The following is an 18,142-nucleotide window of genomic DNA, read 5'->3' as shown; positions in this document are numbered from 1 at the left end:
CAACTATAAAATGAAAAAATACATTAGATAGCTTTCCAAAACAATTGTAGAACATACCCTTGACTCTCAGCACCTTCACTCAATTTCTTGATGACAGTTCCAAGTGTCATTAGGCTTTTATTAATGTGAGAACCTTCTTTCAAACGAACACCTTCAGCACCCGTCTTCGCAGCACGCTCTGAACCAGCAAGGTCCACCAAGTTCTAAAAATAGACCCCACAAAAAAAATAAGATGGATGGAGAAAACAAGCAAAATATTGTATATCACAGCAATAAACAATGATGTATCTAACAATTATTAGCAATCCAAAAGTAAATATTATAGGAAGTATAGAAAATTTGTTGATGCATACCAAAACAGATACACGAACAGCATCACAAGAACTGCCACTATCTTCATCTTCACTTCTCTCCTTACTCTCAATAATCTATGCAAATGGAAAATAAGCGTACAAGATTGCACAATTATAAAAATTAGGATATCAGAAAGATTAGTAACTTTACCATACGAAAAATTGTATGTGATCTGCTACTGTACAAATTCATATTTGTCTCCCCAATATGTCGATGAGCTGTAAATCAAAATCCAAAAGATAGAAAAAGAAAGTGTTAAATTGTATAATTTGCTTATGAATTTAAGAATTAAATGTCAAATTGCAAGTGACTGTCAAGGTTGAAGGTGACCTTATTTAAAAGACTGAATCAACCTTATATAAGAACAAGGGATAGAAGTGTGCCATAGGCACTCTTTGCGTGTGTGTGTGGGTGGGTGGGTGGGGGGGGGGGGGTTGTTGTGTGTGTGTGGAGGTAAGGACAGGTGGAAGTGCCCTTGAAGAGTACTTTAAAAAGAAGAAATTCAAAGGATAGAAATGTTCAAAAAAAACCCACATTCACCGAACTCCATAAGTTCAAGGATTTGCTCAGGCGAGGCAACAATTTCTTCTTTTAACCCAGCAACAAATATTCCCCGCTTCATACATGAAGGAAATCAGAATAAATGGACAGTCAGTCATTATTTATCAGAACGATATCAATATCAGTTAAGTAGGTCCCAGTGGGAAGTAATAAGTACCTCAAGACTTTCATGAATCTGCAGTTTTCGGTGCTCAGGAGCTAGCAAATCATTTATTTCCTCATTATATATCTCCATATAGGACATTCTTAAAAGAAACTCTCGATCCATATCCTAAAGCATTAAGATTATAGAAGAGAAACCAAATCAACAACTTTAAGAGAAAAGTGGTGCTTGGAAAGAAGACACGATATCAGAACCAGAACAGAACATGGTAAAACTTAACAGTGGTTACAGCACAAATGATTACAATATGCTGATCAAACAAAGAGTACCAAGTTCACTGGTGTCCTCAATCAATACCAAATTAACTAAGAAAGTCCAGTTCAACAGCTGCCCGTCATCCCTGAAGCAGTGTACGGTAAAGCAACACCGTGCTGAACAGGCCAACAGCTGCCCATTTTAGGTTTAAAATAATAAGTGGTAATGTGGTATCCAAAGAGTTACTAGAGACACATTAGGATGAAAAAGAGACATGTAGATGCCTAACCAAGCGAAAGCCCAAGAAACAATTGACTTCTCTGGAGACAAACTAAATTTTTTAACTGATGCACCACATAATGCCATGGGCAGTCCAACTGAAGACTAATCTATTTCACTCTATTAGATATTTGAGATCTATTCTCATTTGAAAGATTTCCCAAATTGACCAAACAATAGTCTCTCGTGTAACACCTAGTAATGCACAAAGACAAAGGACATGTAGAAATGACATGATGAGAAAAATGAAAAGAAAAGTTATTAAATATAAAAAGCTTGAACAATAACAGCTACCTCTTGTATACTATCGAACAAATCACGTACGGCATGAGGTATGACTCCAGGTTCAGAAGTTGAGCCTCGCATTGTATGTGTTTTTCCACTATTAGTTTGTCCATAAGCAAAAACAGTGCCTACAAGAGGGCAAGTGTAGAGAGAGAGAGAGAGAGAGAGAGAGAGTTTGTAAACATAAAACTAGAAATTTACATGATCAAAGTAAAGTGTCCATTGGGGCCAAGGGGACTTCAAATTCATACCTAACACCAAATTTAATAAACGTTATGTTAGAATATTCATTTATATATTTGTAATTATCTGTTTTCTGATTTCATGCCTTAGGGCTCTCCTTGTAAGTTATGTTACTTAATTAATATAAAAGGGAATGAATTGATATTCATTCACCAAGTTTTGATTTTACCTAAACAAACATGGTATCAAAGCCCAAACCCTAAATCCAGCTTCTTCCGCCACCTTCCATCACCACTCTGGAAAAACCCATCTCCAGCCAACCCACCACCACCATTTTTCGGTCTCTCATTTAGCTATCTGGGGCTTGCGCACGCAGCAGCAGGCCTTCCAGGCTCAGTCGACAGCCGTCGGAGACCATCCAAGCCAGGACGAAGCTAGTCGAAGGTCACCCAGGACCAAACGCCTTCCGTCGGAGTTCACCTAGGACCAGACGACACCATTTGGCAGTTCGACTGTCTGTTTAAGTCTAGTCGGCAGTCCCTTTGTTCCTTTGTGGCTCTCGCATGTCTCTGTGAGATTTGGTACTGATATACTGATCTTGATACCTTAAAAAAAAAAAAAAAAAAAACTTGTTTTGATTGGGGTTCTGGTTTCTGTATTATTTTTGGGTCAATAGATGGCCCCAATAATTTGATTTCGATGCTCCCATAGTGGTCTATGATTGTCATTATTTGGTTGTTCTCTTCCTCCCATAGTTGTGATTCCTACTGGTTGTGGATTAAAAAAGTAGCATACTCAGATAGCCGAAATTACTAGTAAATCCACCACTCGTATCCAACCACCTCAAGTGGAGAGCCTCATTATGCTTACTCAATCCGAAAACTACAATCCTAGCCTCAAAATTACCACCTCGCTGTTTAATGGTCAGAATTATCTAAGCCTAGTCGCAGAGTCTGACTTGTTTTTTGAAGAGCAGAGGGAAGATGGATTATGTTGATGGAAGGGTTCAACCACCAGGTCCTAATGATTCTGGTTATGACCAATGAGAGATTACTAACTCCTTGATTATGGGGTGGCGTATTCATTCTATGGTTTTGGATATTGGTGAAGGCTACTTGTCCATGGAAACTGCTCAGGATGTTTGGGAAGCTTTGGCTGCCACCTATTCTCACAAGGGCAATTTTTCGCAAACCTTTGAGTTGCGTCATTCCATCGAGCGCTCCGTACAAGGGGAGCAGACTGTTCTTTAGTACTTCATATTTCTTAACAATGGCTAGAAATGTCTTAATCACCTGTAGGACTATAAACCAGTTTGCACTACTGATTCCGTTGGCTACATGAAATTTATTGCACAGGAGAGGGTCTTCAAGTTTCTGGAAGGTCTTAATCTGGAATTTAATCCAGTTCGCAGTCGTGTCCTTGGCATGGATACTCTTCCTTCTCTTCAGGAGGCCTTTGCTCACGTACAAAATGAGGAGAGTCGTCATTCTGCTATGATGCCAACTGCTTCTCTAGAACGCTCTGCCTTACTTTCTGTTCCTCCTCGGGATGGAACCAATCTGCCCATGCTTCTCCTAATCCTTCTACAAAAGACCTTTTGTTTTGTGATTACTGCCACAAGCCACGACATACTCGTGAGACCTGTTGGAAGCTTCATGGGGCTCCATTTGGCGGTCGAGTTGATCGGTCTGGTTCTCGCGGAGACCGGTCCAGCCAGTCTAGAGGACGTGGCTTTAATCCACAGGCCCATCAATCTAGTGCAGTTGGCATACTTGATTCCACTCCAGCCCCGGTTGGCTTGTCCTTTGATGGGGTATCTGATCTGTCTTCTTCTAAGTTTGAGGATATTTTGCGTCACTTGTTGGACCGCCAGTCTTCTACCACTCCTCCAGATGCATCCTCTTCTTCATTTGCCCGATCAGGTAACTTAGCCTCTCTTCCCAGTGTTTTCCTATCCCATAAGTCTGTCCCATGGATTATTGATCTGGTGCCTCAGATCATATGTCTGGATCTTCTGATCTTTTCTCTGACTACAAGCCCTCTTCAGGACACGACAAAGTTTGCATTGTAGATGGTACTATTTCTTCTGTCTCTGGGAAAAGTTTAATTCATGCCACTTCTACCCTTCCTCTCTCTTCAGTTTTACATGTTCCTAATTTCTCTGTTAATCTTTTATCCTTGAGTCGTATTACTCAGGATTTGAATTATAGTGTGACTTTTTTCCCTGATCATTGTCTTTTTCAGGACTTTATCACAGGGAGGACGATTGGCAGTGGTAAAGCAGAACATGGTCTTTATATCTTGGATCAGGCTGACAAGGTTGCACATCATTCTATCCAGTCTCTAACCAAGGATGATTTATGGTTGTGGCATCGACGTCTTGGTCATCCCTCCTTCTATCTGCTTTAACATTTATTTCCTTCTGTTTTTACCAAAAATAATATGTTCAATGTGAGTCTTGTCAACTTGGCAAACAAACACGAGCTTCTTTTGCTCCTCATATTAATAAAAGCGTAGTTCCTTTTTCTTTAATACATTCTGATGTTTGGGGTCCATCTCGTGTTGTGTCATTGAAAGGCCATAGATGGTTTGTCATGCTTATCGATAATTTTTCATGTACTACTTGGGTGTATATCATGAAAGAAAAGAGTAAGGTTTTCTCTGTGTTTCAAAATTTTCATAAAATGCTTTGTACTTAATTTGGGACTGTTGTCAAAATCTTACGTTCTAATAATGGGGGTAAATACATTGATTCGGGGTTAGAGAGATATTTTTCCACTCATGGCATTATCCATCAGACTTCTTGCACCAATATCCCGTAACAAAATGGGGTCGCGGAGCGCAAGAATCGTCATCTTCTTGACATGGCTCGCTATATGTTTTTTTCTATGGGTGTGCCTCGGTCCCATTGGGGCGAGGCCATTCTCACCACTGCCTATCTCATTAATCGTCTTCCTACTCTAGTATTGCATAAAAAGGCTCCTCTCCAAGTTCTCTTAGGGTCCGCGTCTCTGTTTTCCATTTCTCCAAAAATCTTTGCGTGTGTCTGTTTTGTTCACAATCATTCCCCTACACGTGATAAGTTGGACCCTCGCTCTCTCAAGTATATTTTCCTCGGCTACTCCCCTACTCAAAAGGGATATAAGTGTTATCATCCTCCTTCTTGTAAGTGGTTTGTGTTCATGGATGTCACCTTCTTTGAATCCCAGTCTTACTTCTTGTCTTCTCCGGTGCCCCAGCCATCCCTTCAGGGGGAGCCTTGGTGTAAAGAGATTCTTGTTGTCCCTGTTACTCCTATGGTTGTCCCTGTTACTCCTATGGTGGAATCATTTGTTCCTCCACCACCTATTGCTGAGACTATAGACTTTAATGCCACCAAGGACAGGGAAGAGCAAGTTTATGTCAGGGACAAAGACAGACAGAAAGTTACTTGGATACAAAAGACCACTTCTGCTCACACATTGCCATCTCCTACTTCTGATAAGAGTCTAGGTAACTTTGACCCTGTTGTTTCTCTTGAGTCTACTGATGTTGCTATTCCTGACACTACTGATTTTGATATTCCTATTGCCAAGAGAAAGGGTGTGAGATCTTGCACTCAACATCCTATCTCTAATTTTGTGTCATACTCTCATTTGCCATCCTCATATAGAGCCTTTGTGTCCAACATTTCTTCTGTGAGTATAACTAATCATTTTTAGGATGCTCTCACTACCTCTGAGTGGAAACTTGCTATGATTGAGGAAATGAAAGCACTTCGTAAGAATGGCACTTGGGAATTGACTGAGTTACCTAGGGGCAAACGAACCGTGGGATGCAAATGAGTGTATACAGTAAAGCACAAGGCAGGTGGTTCAGTTGAGCGTTATAAGGCTCGACTTGTAACAAAAGGTTTTACTCAGACAAATGGGGTGGACTATCAGGAGACATTTGCTCCAGTTGCGAAGATGAATTCTGTCAGGGTACTCCTCTCTCTTGCAGCTAATTTGGATTGGCCACTTCACCAGTTTGATGTGAAGAATGCTTTCCTCCATGATGACCTAGAAGAAGAGGTGTATATGGACATTCCCCCTAGTTTTGAAGATCTTCAGACAAAGGGGAAGGTATGTCAACTTCGAAAGTCACTATACGGTCTCAAACAGTCTCCAAGGACTTGGTTTGAGAGATTTACTCAAGCGATGGTGAAGTATGGTTTCAAACAAAGTCAGGCTGATCATACTCTGTTTGTTAAACATTTCTCCCATGGTAAGACGACGGCTCTCATTGTGTATGTGGATGACATAGTGCTTACAGGGGATGATGTTGAGCAAATTCCTCTGCTAAAGAAGTATTTGGCAAGTGAGTTTGAGATCAAAGACTTGGGAAATCTGAAGTATTTTTTGGGTATTGAAGTTCTCAGATCCAAGGATGGGATTTTCATCTGTCAGAGAAAATATGTCCTTGACTTGTTGAAAGAAACAAGGATGCTTGGAAGCAAAGCCTGTAATACTCCTCTAGAGCCTAAGCAGAAACTGAGTGATGATATTGGAGGAGCAGCTATTGATAGGGGAAGTTATCAGCGGTTAGTGGGTAAACTCATTTACTTATCCCATTCTTGTCCTGATATCTGTTGGCACATAAATTTCAACTAAATTTATAACACGTATAGAGCCTATGATAGGAAGGTTGTAGGTAATCACTTCCTAAAAAAAGATCAATATGATCCGTTGAAGTACATAAATAAAACGACGTTGTATCTCAACGACGTTATTCAAAATGCTCAAGTGACACGTGGAGCCTACGAAAGATGACACCTGTAGAGCCTACAACAAGGACACCACACAGGATGAAACCCCAAAGATCAATCTGGTTAATCAGATATACGATTAATCGCTATTATTCAAAATTCAAATGGCGCCATCATTCAATTTGAAATTCAAATTGAAGATAAAGCATTCCTATCACCTGATGGCCCTCCATAAATATGAGGACCATCACACAAGACGAGGGATCAGAAGAAATCAGAAGTGAAAAGATCAGAGAGAGAGAAAACGAAATTAAGAGCTAAACAAATCGTTACAAGAAAGAAGAAAAAAAGCCTAAAGAACTCAAGAGCCTACGCTAATAGCGATGAATAGGTAAAGAGTTCCAAACCTAAACTGTATTTTGTATTCGAGGGTTCAAAACCCATAACAATCTCAATAAAATATTTCTTTTTTCTTAAATTGTCTTTTGTTGTTTATTTTGTTCTTTATTAATCGGAAGTTTCATTTGTATAAAATGTGTAAACAGTGGACATTTGTAATATAAAATTTTGAAATGTGTTGAAACACATCATGTTTTAAATTTGTGTTTACAATATCGCTATTGTAGTTAGTATAGTTAGCCAGTTCATGCATACTCCTCATGCAATACACTTGGAGGCAGTTATGAGGATTTTGAGATACTTAAAATCTTCTCTTGGAAAGGCCCTTTATTTTTCCAAACACAATCATCTTAGTGTGGAAGCCTATATAGATGCAAATTGGGCAGGATCAATAAATGATAGGAGGTCCACTTCGGGGCATTGTACCTTTGTTGGAGGGAATCTGGTTACTTGGAGAAGTAAGAAACAGAATGTGGTTGCCCGGTCTAGTGCGGAGGCAGAGTTTAGAGTCATAACACAAAGTGTGTGTGAGCTCTTGTGGATCAAGTTGTTGTTGAGTGATCTGGGGATAGATCAAACAGATTCCATGCGACTATATTGTGATAATAAAGTTGCCATCAACATAACTTACAATCTAGTTCAACATAACAGGACAAAGCATGTTGAGATTGATCGTCACTTCATTAAGGAGAAACTCACTAGCGGCACAATATGTACTCCATTTGTGAAGTCTGGTAAACAACTCGCTGATATCCTTACAAAGGGGATTGGGAATATCCCGTTTCATGATCTTCTTCGCAAGCTAAAGATGAGAGATATCTTCGCACTAACTTGAGGGGGAGTGTTAGACTATTCATTTATATATTTATAATTATCTGTTTCCTAATTTCATGCCTTAGGGCTCTCCTTGTAAGTTATGTTACTTAATTAATATAAAGGGAAATTTAGCTATAAACCCCCCTTTACCTTCCTTTCATTGTTAAAAGGCTAAAAAAAAAATTATACTTTCTAAACCCCCTCATAATTATAAAGTCTTGCATAAATGACAAAATTTATTACTTAAATATTTTATATGACTATTACACCCTCAACTAATTCTTTCCACTCTTTCCCTCACTCTCTTCCTTTCTAAAGTCACAGACAGCTTCTGCATATATAATCAGGGAGTGTCAGATTTTCGATCAATTTGCAATCAATTTTTTTTTGGTAAAAGTTAAGAGATTAGGATTAGAGAGATGATTAAAACCGGTGCTGTTTCACGGCGGAAGAGATCGTCGAAGATGATCGGAGAAAGCTTCGACGACGACGTCGTATCACCTTCCAATTCTCATGAAGTTCATGTTCTTGCCATTGATGATAGCCTCGTCGATCAAAAAGTCATTGAATGATTGCTCAAAATCATCTCCTGCAAAGTTACAAATCAATTCTCTCTCTCCCTCTCTCTCTCTCTCTCTCTCTCTCTCTCTCTCTCTCTCTCTTTCCTCCCTCTCTCCCTTCTAGGAGGCGACAAAGGCATGTTTGGTGGAGTTGTTTGGTTATACATATTTTTTTAAACACGGATTTGAGTTTTGAATATATATGTATATATATATATATATTTGTGTGTATGAATGTTGTTGAACACATGCATTCTTTGAAATCAAAAGATAGAGAGATATTCGGATGTGTTCTCTAAAATGGCCACCTCGGTCAGATTATGATTATGCTGATATTTGGATGTTTTTGTTTAGTTTTTGATCTGTGTGTTTTGTGGTTATATATCCTTATAATATAGATTAGTGTTTTTACTGGTTTTTGAATTGATCTGTTCATACTCAGTTTGTTCAATGAATGATCTATTCAATTTCTCTCTCCTCCTCTCTCTCTAATAAGAATCTCTCTAATAAAAATTTCACACAGAAATTTTACTCTGGTTAAAAACATGTTTATTTGCTTAAAAATATAAAATTTTACTTTGAATTATAGTAAACTTTACTTTGATTCAGTGTAAAATTTACTCTGAATCAGAATAAAGTTTACTATGATTCAAAGTAAAACTTTACTCTGAAGTTTTACTTTGGTTAAAAACATGTTGATTTGCTTAACAACATAAAATTTTATTTTGAATCACAGTAAACTTTACTCTATTACTCTGAATCAGAGTAAAGTTTACTGTGATTCAAAGTAAAATTTTACTCTGAAATACACTGTGAAAATGGCTTAATAAGAGAGCTGATAGATATGAGGATAACATAATAAAATAAACAAGTTTTAAAATATTATAGTGTTTTGAAAGTACTTATATAATTCATAGCATTTTAAAAAATAAATTAGATAGTGAGGGGTCTATCGCCAAATCCCCCTAATATAAAAGGGAATGAATTGATATTCATTCACCAAGTTTTGATTTTACCTAAACAAACACGTTACTCAATACAGTCTATGAAAAAAAGTTAAGAAAGTTGTACAAGAATACAAAGGGCAGTTGCAATTATCTGAAGAAATCTAGTTGCACATGGATACTGTGTCATGTGCAAATGTAGAAATAGAATAATCTTTCATAAATGTCAGTTTTTTTTTTTTTTTTTAATTTCTTCTATATCTAAATGTGCAGTTTTGGAATTCTAAAAAAAATAGTAGTAGTTAGTTGGTTTATTTTCTCTCCCAATCTGTCCACTTTTGGAGATGTTCAAAATGACTCTATTTTTTCTCATTTACTTGTCCAAACAAGTGAATTGCATTTCATGTTTTTTTTGTTTTCTTTTCTTTCCAAACCACTCAATCCAAACAGGCTAAAAGTCATGTGTACCGTTGAATCCACGAACTGCAGCAGCAACAATATCTTTAGTACGAACTTCATAGACCTCTCGAGTCTTGCAGTCTTCTCTACAAATCCGATCTACAAACACGCAAGAATAACACATTATTAAACCCTATAATAATAATTCCATCAAAATTGCATCGATCGAGAGAGAGAGAGAGAGAGAGAAAGGTGTACCAAATTCGAACTTGGAGGAGTGATTAGGGTTGGAGATGGAGTTGCCGGAGATTCGCCACGGGCTAGTCTTTGCGTCCTCGGGAGAGAGAGGCCTCGTTCTCACTGTTACATGTATTCTCTCCATGGTTGAGAGAGAGAGAGAGAGAGAGAGAGAGAGATTGCTTCAAAATTCAGAGCGATACGAGCTATATTACGTTTTTCCGAATTGCTCTAATTTTCCCGCGTTTTCGAGTGGCAACGAATAGGGCTGGACCGTGTTGTCATTTTTTGTTGGGCCGGAGAAAATAAGAACCGGAGCAATGCTATCCCTATCGAATTTTGACTCATTTGAATCGCCTGAATTTTGTGTATATCGGTTGTTGGTTGGTCATCTTGGAACAAGGGTAACAGCTACAATTGACAAGAGTGGCAACCGCAAATTCATACGAGTTCAAATTCGGTGATGAATTATTTTTCTAAAAACCAATAGAGAAGAAAAGAAATAAGGGTGTTTTTTTTTATAAATAAATTACAATTTAATCCTATGTGATAAACTTAATTATCTATAAATCGTATATACTTTTTAATTTAGAATTTATAAATAAATAAGTTTGGTTAGTAGAACTGTGCCGTAAGTCCCCTTTTTTTTAAAAAAATTCCTAGTGAATGTAATTATACTAATTTAAGAACAACCAAAAAGATATATTGTTAGCTTATGGACCCTAAACATTTCATGAATGATACTATACTCAATTAAAATTAAGGAATACGAAATGTAACATTTTTTTCTTTTTTCTTTTTTTTATGAAAATTTGATCCTTAGTTTAAAGACACCATCATGATCATAAATAAAAAAAGGTTCAAACCAATCGATTTAAAGGAATAATTTTTTGCGTAACAATAGGAATATTGATTTAGTGTGGTGTGACTTGTTTCTCTACCATGTGACTTGTTTCTCTACCAAGGGTAATTACCATAACCGTCCAGAAAAGTTCTTGTAATTTTTCAAGACAAATCAATATAATTTTTTTATATTCTTTAAAATTCAGCTAAACAAGTAAAAAAGTCAATTTTTTATTAACGGCATTAGCCCGACATGTCTGATAAAGATACATTTTAAGAACCTAGAGTAATGCTCCTATAATTTTATTAATCCTGAAGTCAATGTAATTTATCCTTTAAAAATTAGTAATATGGCAGGTTTAGTGAGTGTACATTTTTATAATTGCATATACATTATTTTTCAATCACTTTTCATTTTGCAAGGGAACACTCACTATGAGAACTGCATATCACCCATTGTTCCAATACTTCTCTAGAACATTCTGAAAGCATAAAGATACAGCTTTCATCGAAATCAACCTAAGATCCTCATCCAATCCAGCCAAATTTCGCCAAGCTTCTCTTTGTGCCAATACCCAACTGGTCTCCCAGGTTAGAGGCATTAAAGGGTGTTTGTAAACAAAATCATCACAAATGCAACTGGAATTTGGCATAGAAAACACAAAAACCCTCACTAATGTCTTTTTATTGCTATTTATTCTACAGTCACATTAGCTGTATCCTCACATCTTTTGATCTACCTCATACAGATAACAAGAACAGCGGAATATATACAATTGATTATTACAAAGAGAAGCAGGATGAGAAGCTTCTATACAATGAAATGAAACCATTCCTCTTTCAGACCCGAATTCCTATCCTCTGAGCAACCTGCACCAAAGAAATGCCACGAGTCCCATCACTGCATCGAGCCTTTATAATCATAATGCATATGCTTGTCAATACTGTGAACCCTTTTTTTATCACAGAAGTGCCCAGGGCGAATCATAATGCATGTTTGAAATACTTTAAATGAAATACTTTTAAATTTTTTTTTTTTTTTTTATCACAGAGGACTAGTCCCTCAAATACATGAAGTCTCCCTGTTTCACAAATACCTAGTAATCACCGAGCATAAGCCCCGAGGATATCCTCAAGAGGGAGTACCTCTTGCACCCCTTAGGGTTTGTCATATTATGAACCTAATTGAAGTATATTGCATCAACTTGACTGAGTGAACTCGAAAATATAAGTACTTGGATAAACTCAGCCAATTTCAAACCAAGCAACTTAGGCCCCTTTTGGACTAAGCTAAATAAGCTGCTTTTTGGCAAATAAACCAAAAAGCAAGCCTGTTTATTTTCAGCTGAAAAAAAAACTAAAAAAGCTAAAAACACCAATTTTCTCACTGAAAAAAAAAAAAAAACTTTTTAGCAATTAACAAACACATCAACTTTTTTAGATTCCAAAAGAGCAGCTAAAAAAGCAATTGCCAAATCCCACCTAAGATACCCAGTTGAGCACAATTAATGTTTGAGCATGAGTGGGCCGGACCCAGGGCCCATTAAGATCCAGTCTTGCGGTTAGATGGGTTACTTGTGGAAATTTTGGGCCCGGGATCGAAAGCTTAATTGGACTTGTGAACATCCACCATGTGCCATGTAAACAAAACTAGTGGAACATAACCGAAGCACTCTTTTTAATGGGTTCAAGCATACCCGACTAGTTCAAACAACATTTGGTCACCATAACTCTCCTCCATTACCAACCATGATCTGTACCGTACCTTAACAACTGTGTTCCTAATATAGCTTTGTTTGTAAGGGTTTAAATCCCAATCTGGATTCTGATAAGAGTAATGCTAGGGATCATGAAAAAAATATCATGAAAATGATCATGAAAGATTCTCCACCTTTAGATTACACATCCAATAAAACACCACATTCTAATCAAAGGATGGAAAATCTTCATGATCATGATGCATTTCATGATATTTTTTCCATGATCTCTACTATTATTCTGTTGATAAATTTGCCTAGACACCAACATATTTGGTCACCACAACGCGTCCTTCTAAACAATTTCAAATATAAAATGTAACAAAAGCAGATAGGCTGCAATCTGAAACTGAAACAGGACATCTGGGGGAAGAAAAAAAAAGGTCACTAATTGCAGAAACATCAAGATTTGCATAGCACAAACACAAAGTTTGTTAGCAAGCAAGAAAAGTGAACTTATTGATACCTCTTTGAAGGAATGAACATCACTTCCCCAAAGCCAAGCATCACAACCTGCATCTCTGGCACCCCATATATCATTTCTACGATCATCCCCTACATGAACGGCATCTTCAGGTTCTACTGCCAACAACTCACAAGCTTTCAGAAATATGGTGGGATTTGGCTTCTCTGCTTCAACCTGTTTGAGAGAGAAAGAGAGAGAGAGAGATTGAACAATGGAAAAAAAGGAAAAATGTAAAAAATAAATTAATTAATAAACTGACACTTACTTCAGCTGAAACTGCCATAGCATCAAACCAGTGATCACAATTCAAAGCCCGCAAGAGGGGTCTTAATCTAGTGTCAAAGTTTGACACAACAGCCAATTTCACACCTTCACTTCTAATAGCCTTGAATACTTTTTCAGCATCCGGATCACAGAGATGCCATGCCTTTGGATAGAAACAAATGAAAATAAACTTGGAACTCAGGTGATCAACAGTTGCAATTTAAGATTCAATTAACATAGCAGATAATGTTCGGTTAGCATTTTGGAAGTATTTGTCTCACAATTCATTCCAAGAAAAACATGAAAATTTGCATTCAATAGAAAGAAGATCAGTTCCAAAATGCTAACCAATCAATGCCGCAAACCAAGCTAACCTTTTCAGTGATATAATAGTTGTACAACTCCTCAAAGTATTGAGAATCTGAACAACCAGTTGAAGAACTGACTATATATTGCCAGAACGGTCGCCCATCATTAACATATCTGCAATTTAATAAGCCCATCTTTAGAAAGTGAATTTGAAAAAGAATCTACTGCAAAACATAAGTGAGCAGAATTTTCACCATTAAAACAAAAAGGGTAAAAAAAATTACGGTAGCGTTTGATAGAATTTTCTAAATATGATTTGAAAATAATGTTGTATTTTGAGTGTGAGTTTTGGAATTATGATTTAAGTGTGAAAAATTTGTTTGATAAATGAGTTTTGAAACAAGTTTTTAATTGAGTGAGAAATTTTTGACGTGACATATGATATTTGATACAAAAATTTACAATTCATAACCAAACACATAACTCAAAAATCTATTAAAAGCTCATAAACAATTTTAAAAAATTCCGAAAAAATTGTTTTATTAAATATATATATATATATATATATAAAATGCCAATTGCAAAAAAAAAAAAAAAAAAAATTGTCATGTTCTGATTGACCGGCTGGACGACCGGTTAAGCCAAATTTCAAAAACAAAATATTCCCGCCTGACATAAAGTTTTCTGTAGAGTTTTCTCTTTGCTGTAGAAATATAATTTGAAAGCTGTATCCAAACATGGCATTAAAATATGGGAGCGGAATTATAGTTTGAAAATCAATCCAAACACAACCTACTTCTTTTATACATATACTCTAAATTGAGGAGAACAATGTCCAAGTTTTTTTCTGAAATTCTAGAGTTTAAAGAAGCCGCATTGAAGCCCATAAAGACCTTCAAAATTCAGATTCAGAAGTCTACAACCAGGATGCTATACATCTGTTGGAAATTTGCAAAAGATGCAAGCTTGACAAGAGATAATAAAGTAATTCGTGTAAACAACTAGTTATACTAAAAGTTTAAGCTATAGAGAACAATATGTGACTTCTGCATTTATTTCATCAATGTGGCCCCTCAAATGTGATCTTTTTTGCATGATTGGGTCATGCACGTAAATGATTTATCTTATCAATAAGATTTTGAGATTGATAGAGATCTTACCTGCCATAACACTGTCAAAAATCAGTTACTCTAAAAATTTATCCAAAAAAAACAGTTACTCTAAAAGCTTAAGCTGATGGAAAGCAATTAACTTATCCATCCAAATAACCACTCATTTAAATTTCATGGGAAATTTGGAAACAAGGAGATGAAATACTTCAATTGTATGTAGCAACTACATGCAAGTCCATCATGGAAAATGCAAGTCACAATGATAATTATCAAAACAATATAAAAATAGTAAAACCTTTTTGAATTAGTAAATGACTATTGATCTATGAAGAAGAAGAAGAAGAAGAAGAAGAAGAAGAAGAGAGGAAGAAGTTTCTTAAATCACATAGACCAATGAAATCTTACGAGTACAAATATTGTGAGACTGTGACAATATAATAGAATAGAATTTTCATGTGGTTCCGTACTTTCAAATGATTTCACCTCCTTCAATAATTTATAAGCTAAAAAGTACACACTTCTCATAATGTGCCATGTCCACACTCCCCAATGCGTGTCAATCATTGCCGAACACCCCCGACACATGTTGAACAAGTGCCAAAACATGTCCTACACTCCCGACACATGTTGAAGAAGGGCCAAAATGTATCCTACACTCCCGACATGTGTTGAAGAAGGGCCAAAACGTGTCCTACTGTTTGTTAATAGAGCTTTCTAAAAAAATAGATATTATAAATTTTCGTTTCTCTTACTAGTTCAATATAATAAAATGACGTGTCTCAGTCATGTCATGTCCTTGTTTTTGTGAAATTTCCATATCGGCATATTCGTATCATATCATATATCTGTTCCATGTCCATATCCATGCTTAGCTGACAACATTGATCCAACCCAAATTTTATTCAGGTTAGACTATCACATATTCATGACTTGGTGAAGATGTCCTTTGATGCTTTATAAATTTGAAGAGAGAAAAAATGTCATTCTTGAAGGTACCACGGAGCGGAACCAAAACTGTCATCATGTCAATCGTTGCCAACGGGTATTAATTAACCAAGAGAACCATTCCTACTATGAAGTTTCAGTCTTACACAAAGAAAGTCAAAATTTTTCAGAATGTTTGAAAACACCAACTGGTAAACAAAGTCAACCTCCCCAACCGCAACCGAGAGAGAGAGAGAGAGAGAGAAGAAAATCCTTGAATTTCACATTGACCATTTCTCAAAAGAGTCTAAACTCCAAATATAAATTATTTGGGGTCCAACAGTTCTCAAATTTGTGACCATATGTCTTCATAAGAAAACTCTTTGGAACTTTATGACTAAAGTCATGATTAAAAGATTCCAATACTTGTTGGATCAACATGGATATGCTAGAAAGGGAACTGGCATTTATAAGTCAATAACTGTTTGTAAGTTACTGAATATTGTGTTTCAGTAATTAGTAATTAGTAATTAGAATAGGACACTGGAATGGGTAAAAAAATATACATAACCTCATAAAAAGGAAACAGTATTGTCATAAAAATTACATGCAATGTATCACAAAACCCTCAAATACAATGATCACAACTTCAATAAAAGACAGGTTTTGATTCATTAGCACTTTTGCACGTTTAGTTCTCTTGATTTTGATATTTTAATAAAATAATAAATCAAACAAACAGGTCATCAAAATCACATTCAATCCTCCATGTAACCTCCAAATATTTCCAGACCCAAACATGGAAATCAAATTAATTTCAGAAAATGGAAGAAAAGCATGCTTAGAATGGGTAAGAAACAAGAGTCACCTGAGTCTAGATCTACCCCAAGGCTGCTCATAAGCCCACCTATATCTGTTCAATATCTCAGCTTCAGAGTACTCAACCCCATATTTATCACCAATCTGCCTGTAAATCTGTACCCAAATACATCAAAACACAAAACTAATCAAAACCCAATAAATAAATAGATTTTGGATTCTAACAATTCTAGAGAGAGAAACACTTCTACAGAGAGAGAGGATGCCTGGGCCATGGGCTGAGAGGGAACAACAAGAGTGCCAACAGCATCAACCAAGAGAGCTTTGTGAGTGATTCCACCATAGAGAGATCTCCTGTAATCCTCGTAATCTTTCGAACCCATCACGTTCGATTCCAGAGGAGCTGCCGAAGATGATAATGGAAACCCGGAAACACCAAATGGGTTGACCCGAATCTGCCCTCTAGCGCCATTAGAGCGAAACCCAGAAGCGAAACTCGGAGTTTTGTGGGTCAGTTTGCTGAGAAGCCTAGTGATCTTGGCCCTCGACGCCATTGTAGCCATCGCTGAACTTCATTTGTTGATGATAATGATCGTTTTAATCAGTTTTTAATGCTAGAGTCTCTCTCTCTCTCGCTCACTCACTCTCAAGTCGGCTATTTTTGGTGTTTTCGACTCGGTTGATTGCAACCGTTTGGCACTAGGAAAGAAAAAATTATGCATAGCATTACTCAATTCAGATGGGTCCGTTTGTGAATTTGATTATTTTAATTTGCTTTTTAATTAGGGACTTTACGTGAAAATTATATTAAGGGATTTTTATTGATAAGTCTAATTTAGAAGTATTTTAATTTAAGAAGTTTATGAATGAATTTTTTAACCCATTTAGTCCCATGTATGTATAGTTTTATTCCATAAATTCCATTTTCTTGATTTACACTATTTTCTTGGACACTTGTACCCTTATATTTAATTTTGATACCCTTATAAATATTTTTTGAACGATTAGTAATTTAATGATGTGAATATTCATATTTTAAAATTCACATTGGTAGGAACGTAAAATTGGCCCGTGGGCTGCCCGAAACCCGCCCGCGAGCCAAGGCGGGCTCGGCCCGTTGACAATGTGAATATTCACATTGACATGTTAACATTCACATTAATAGGAGTGTAAAATTGGCCCCCGTCCCGTGGCGGCGCAAAACCCGCCCGCGGCTCATGAGCGGGCCGGGGCGGGCCCGGTCCGACCCGTTGACAATGTGAATATTCACATTGACATGTTAACATTCACATTGATAAGAGTATAAAATTGGACCGCGGCCCATAGGCGGCCAAAAGCCCGCCCGCGGCCCGAGGCTGGCCTGGCCTGGCCCGTTAACAATGTGAATATTCACATTGATAGGAGTGTAAAATTAGCCCGCACTTCGTGGCTGCCTGAAACCCGCCCACGGCCCGTGGCGCAGGCCCGGCTCGGCTTGTTGACAATGTGACACATTGACATGTTAACATTCACATTGATAAGAGTATAAAACTGGACAGCAGCCCAGG

At 37.0% G+C, this 18,142-nt stretch overlaps 2 protein-coding genes across 7 annotated transcripts in view; both read right to left on the bottom strand.

Moving 5' to 3' along the window:
• Window positions 1–11,019, bottom strand: part of LOC114314215 (kinesin-like protein KIN-7O) — a 29,931-nt gene extending 18,912 nt beyond the window's left edge. For 3 of the 5 annotated variants that reach the window (XM_082890930.1, XM_082890931.1, XM_082890934.1), the window contains exons 1-8: window positions 10,123–11,019; window positions 9,934–10,023; window positions 1,847–1,965; window positions 1,073–1,186; window positions 889–970; window positions 505–572; window positions 354–428; window positions 58–203 (exon numbers count right to left, since the gene is read on the bottom strand). In XM_082890930.1, coding sequence (XP_082747056.1) covers window positions 58–203; window positions 354–428; window positions 505–572; window positions 889–970; window positions 1,073–1,186; window positions 1,847–1,965; window positions 9,934–10,023; window positions 10,123–10,246 — 818 coding nt within the window. In that variant the 5' untranslated portion in view covers window positions 10,247–11,019. The remainder of the gene's footprint in view (window positions 1–57; window positions 204–353; window positions 429–504; window positions 573–888; window positions 971–1,072; window positions 1,187–1,846; window positions 1,966–9,933; window positions 10,024–10,122) is intronic. The other 2 variants (XM_082890932.1, XM_082890933.1) reach the window with 2 other exon arrangements.
• A 570-nt stretch (window positions 11,020–11,589) lies between these two features.
• On the bottom strand, window positions 11,590–17,368 carry LOC114315905 (uncharacterized). 2 transcript variants are annotated; one of them, XM_028262538.2, is made up of 6 exons: window positions 16,862–17,368; window positions 16,645–16,751; window positions 13,806–13,914; window positions 13,433–13,594; window positions 13,168–13,341; window positions 11,590–11,814 (listed from the first exon to the last, which is right to left on the bottom strand). In XM_028262538.2, exons 1-6 carry the CDS (start codon window positions 17,156–17,158, stop codon window positions 11,785–11,787), a joined length of 879 nt encoding a protein of 292 aa, XP_028118339.2. In that variant the 5' UTR covers window positions 17,159–17,368; the 3' UTR covers window positions 11,590–11,784. The 2 variants fall into 2 exon arrangements, with proteins under 2 accessions (XP_028118339.2, XP_028118341.2); XM_028262540.2 differs by lacking the exon at window positions 13,433–13,594 and having other exon boundaries at window positions 16,862–17,348.
• Window positions 17,369–18,142: the final 774 nt, after the last annotated feature.

This window comes from Camellia sinensis, chromosome 10 (genome assembly GCF_055761805.1).
Source record: "Camellia sinensis isolate YWXY chromosome 10, ASM5576180v1, whole genome shotgun sequence".
NCBI classification, from domain to species: Eukaryota; Viridiplantae; Streptophyta; class Magnoliopsida; order Ericales; family Theaceae; genus Camellia; species Camellia sinensis.
Note: the sequence above shows the minus strand (reverse complement) of the source record. Positions and strands in the feature narration are given on the sequence as shown.

Excerpts from the sequence above, each read along its gene's own strand:
- LOC114315905 (XM_028262538.2), bottom strand. The coding sequence starts at position 17,158 with ATGGCTACAATGGCGTCGAGGGCCAAGATCACTAGGCTTCTCAGCAAA. Across the intron at positions 13,342-13,432 it reads CTATGGCAGTTTCAGCTGAA|GTTGAAGCAGAGAAGCCAAA; the intron begins GTAAGTGTCAGT and ends TCTCTCAAACAG. Across the intron at positions 11,815-13,167 it reads ATGTTCATTCCTTCAAAGAG|GTTGCTCAGAGGATAGGAAT; the intron begins GTATCAATAAGT and ends TCTTTGGTGCAG.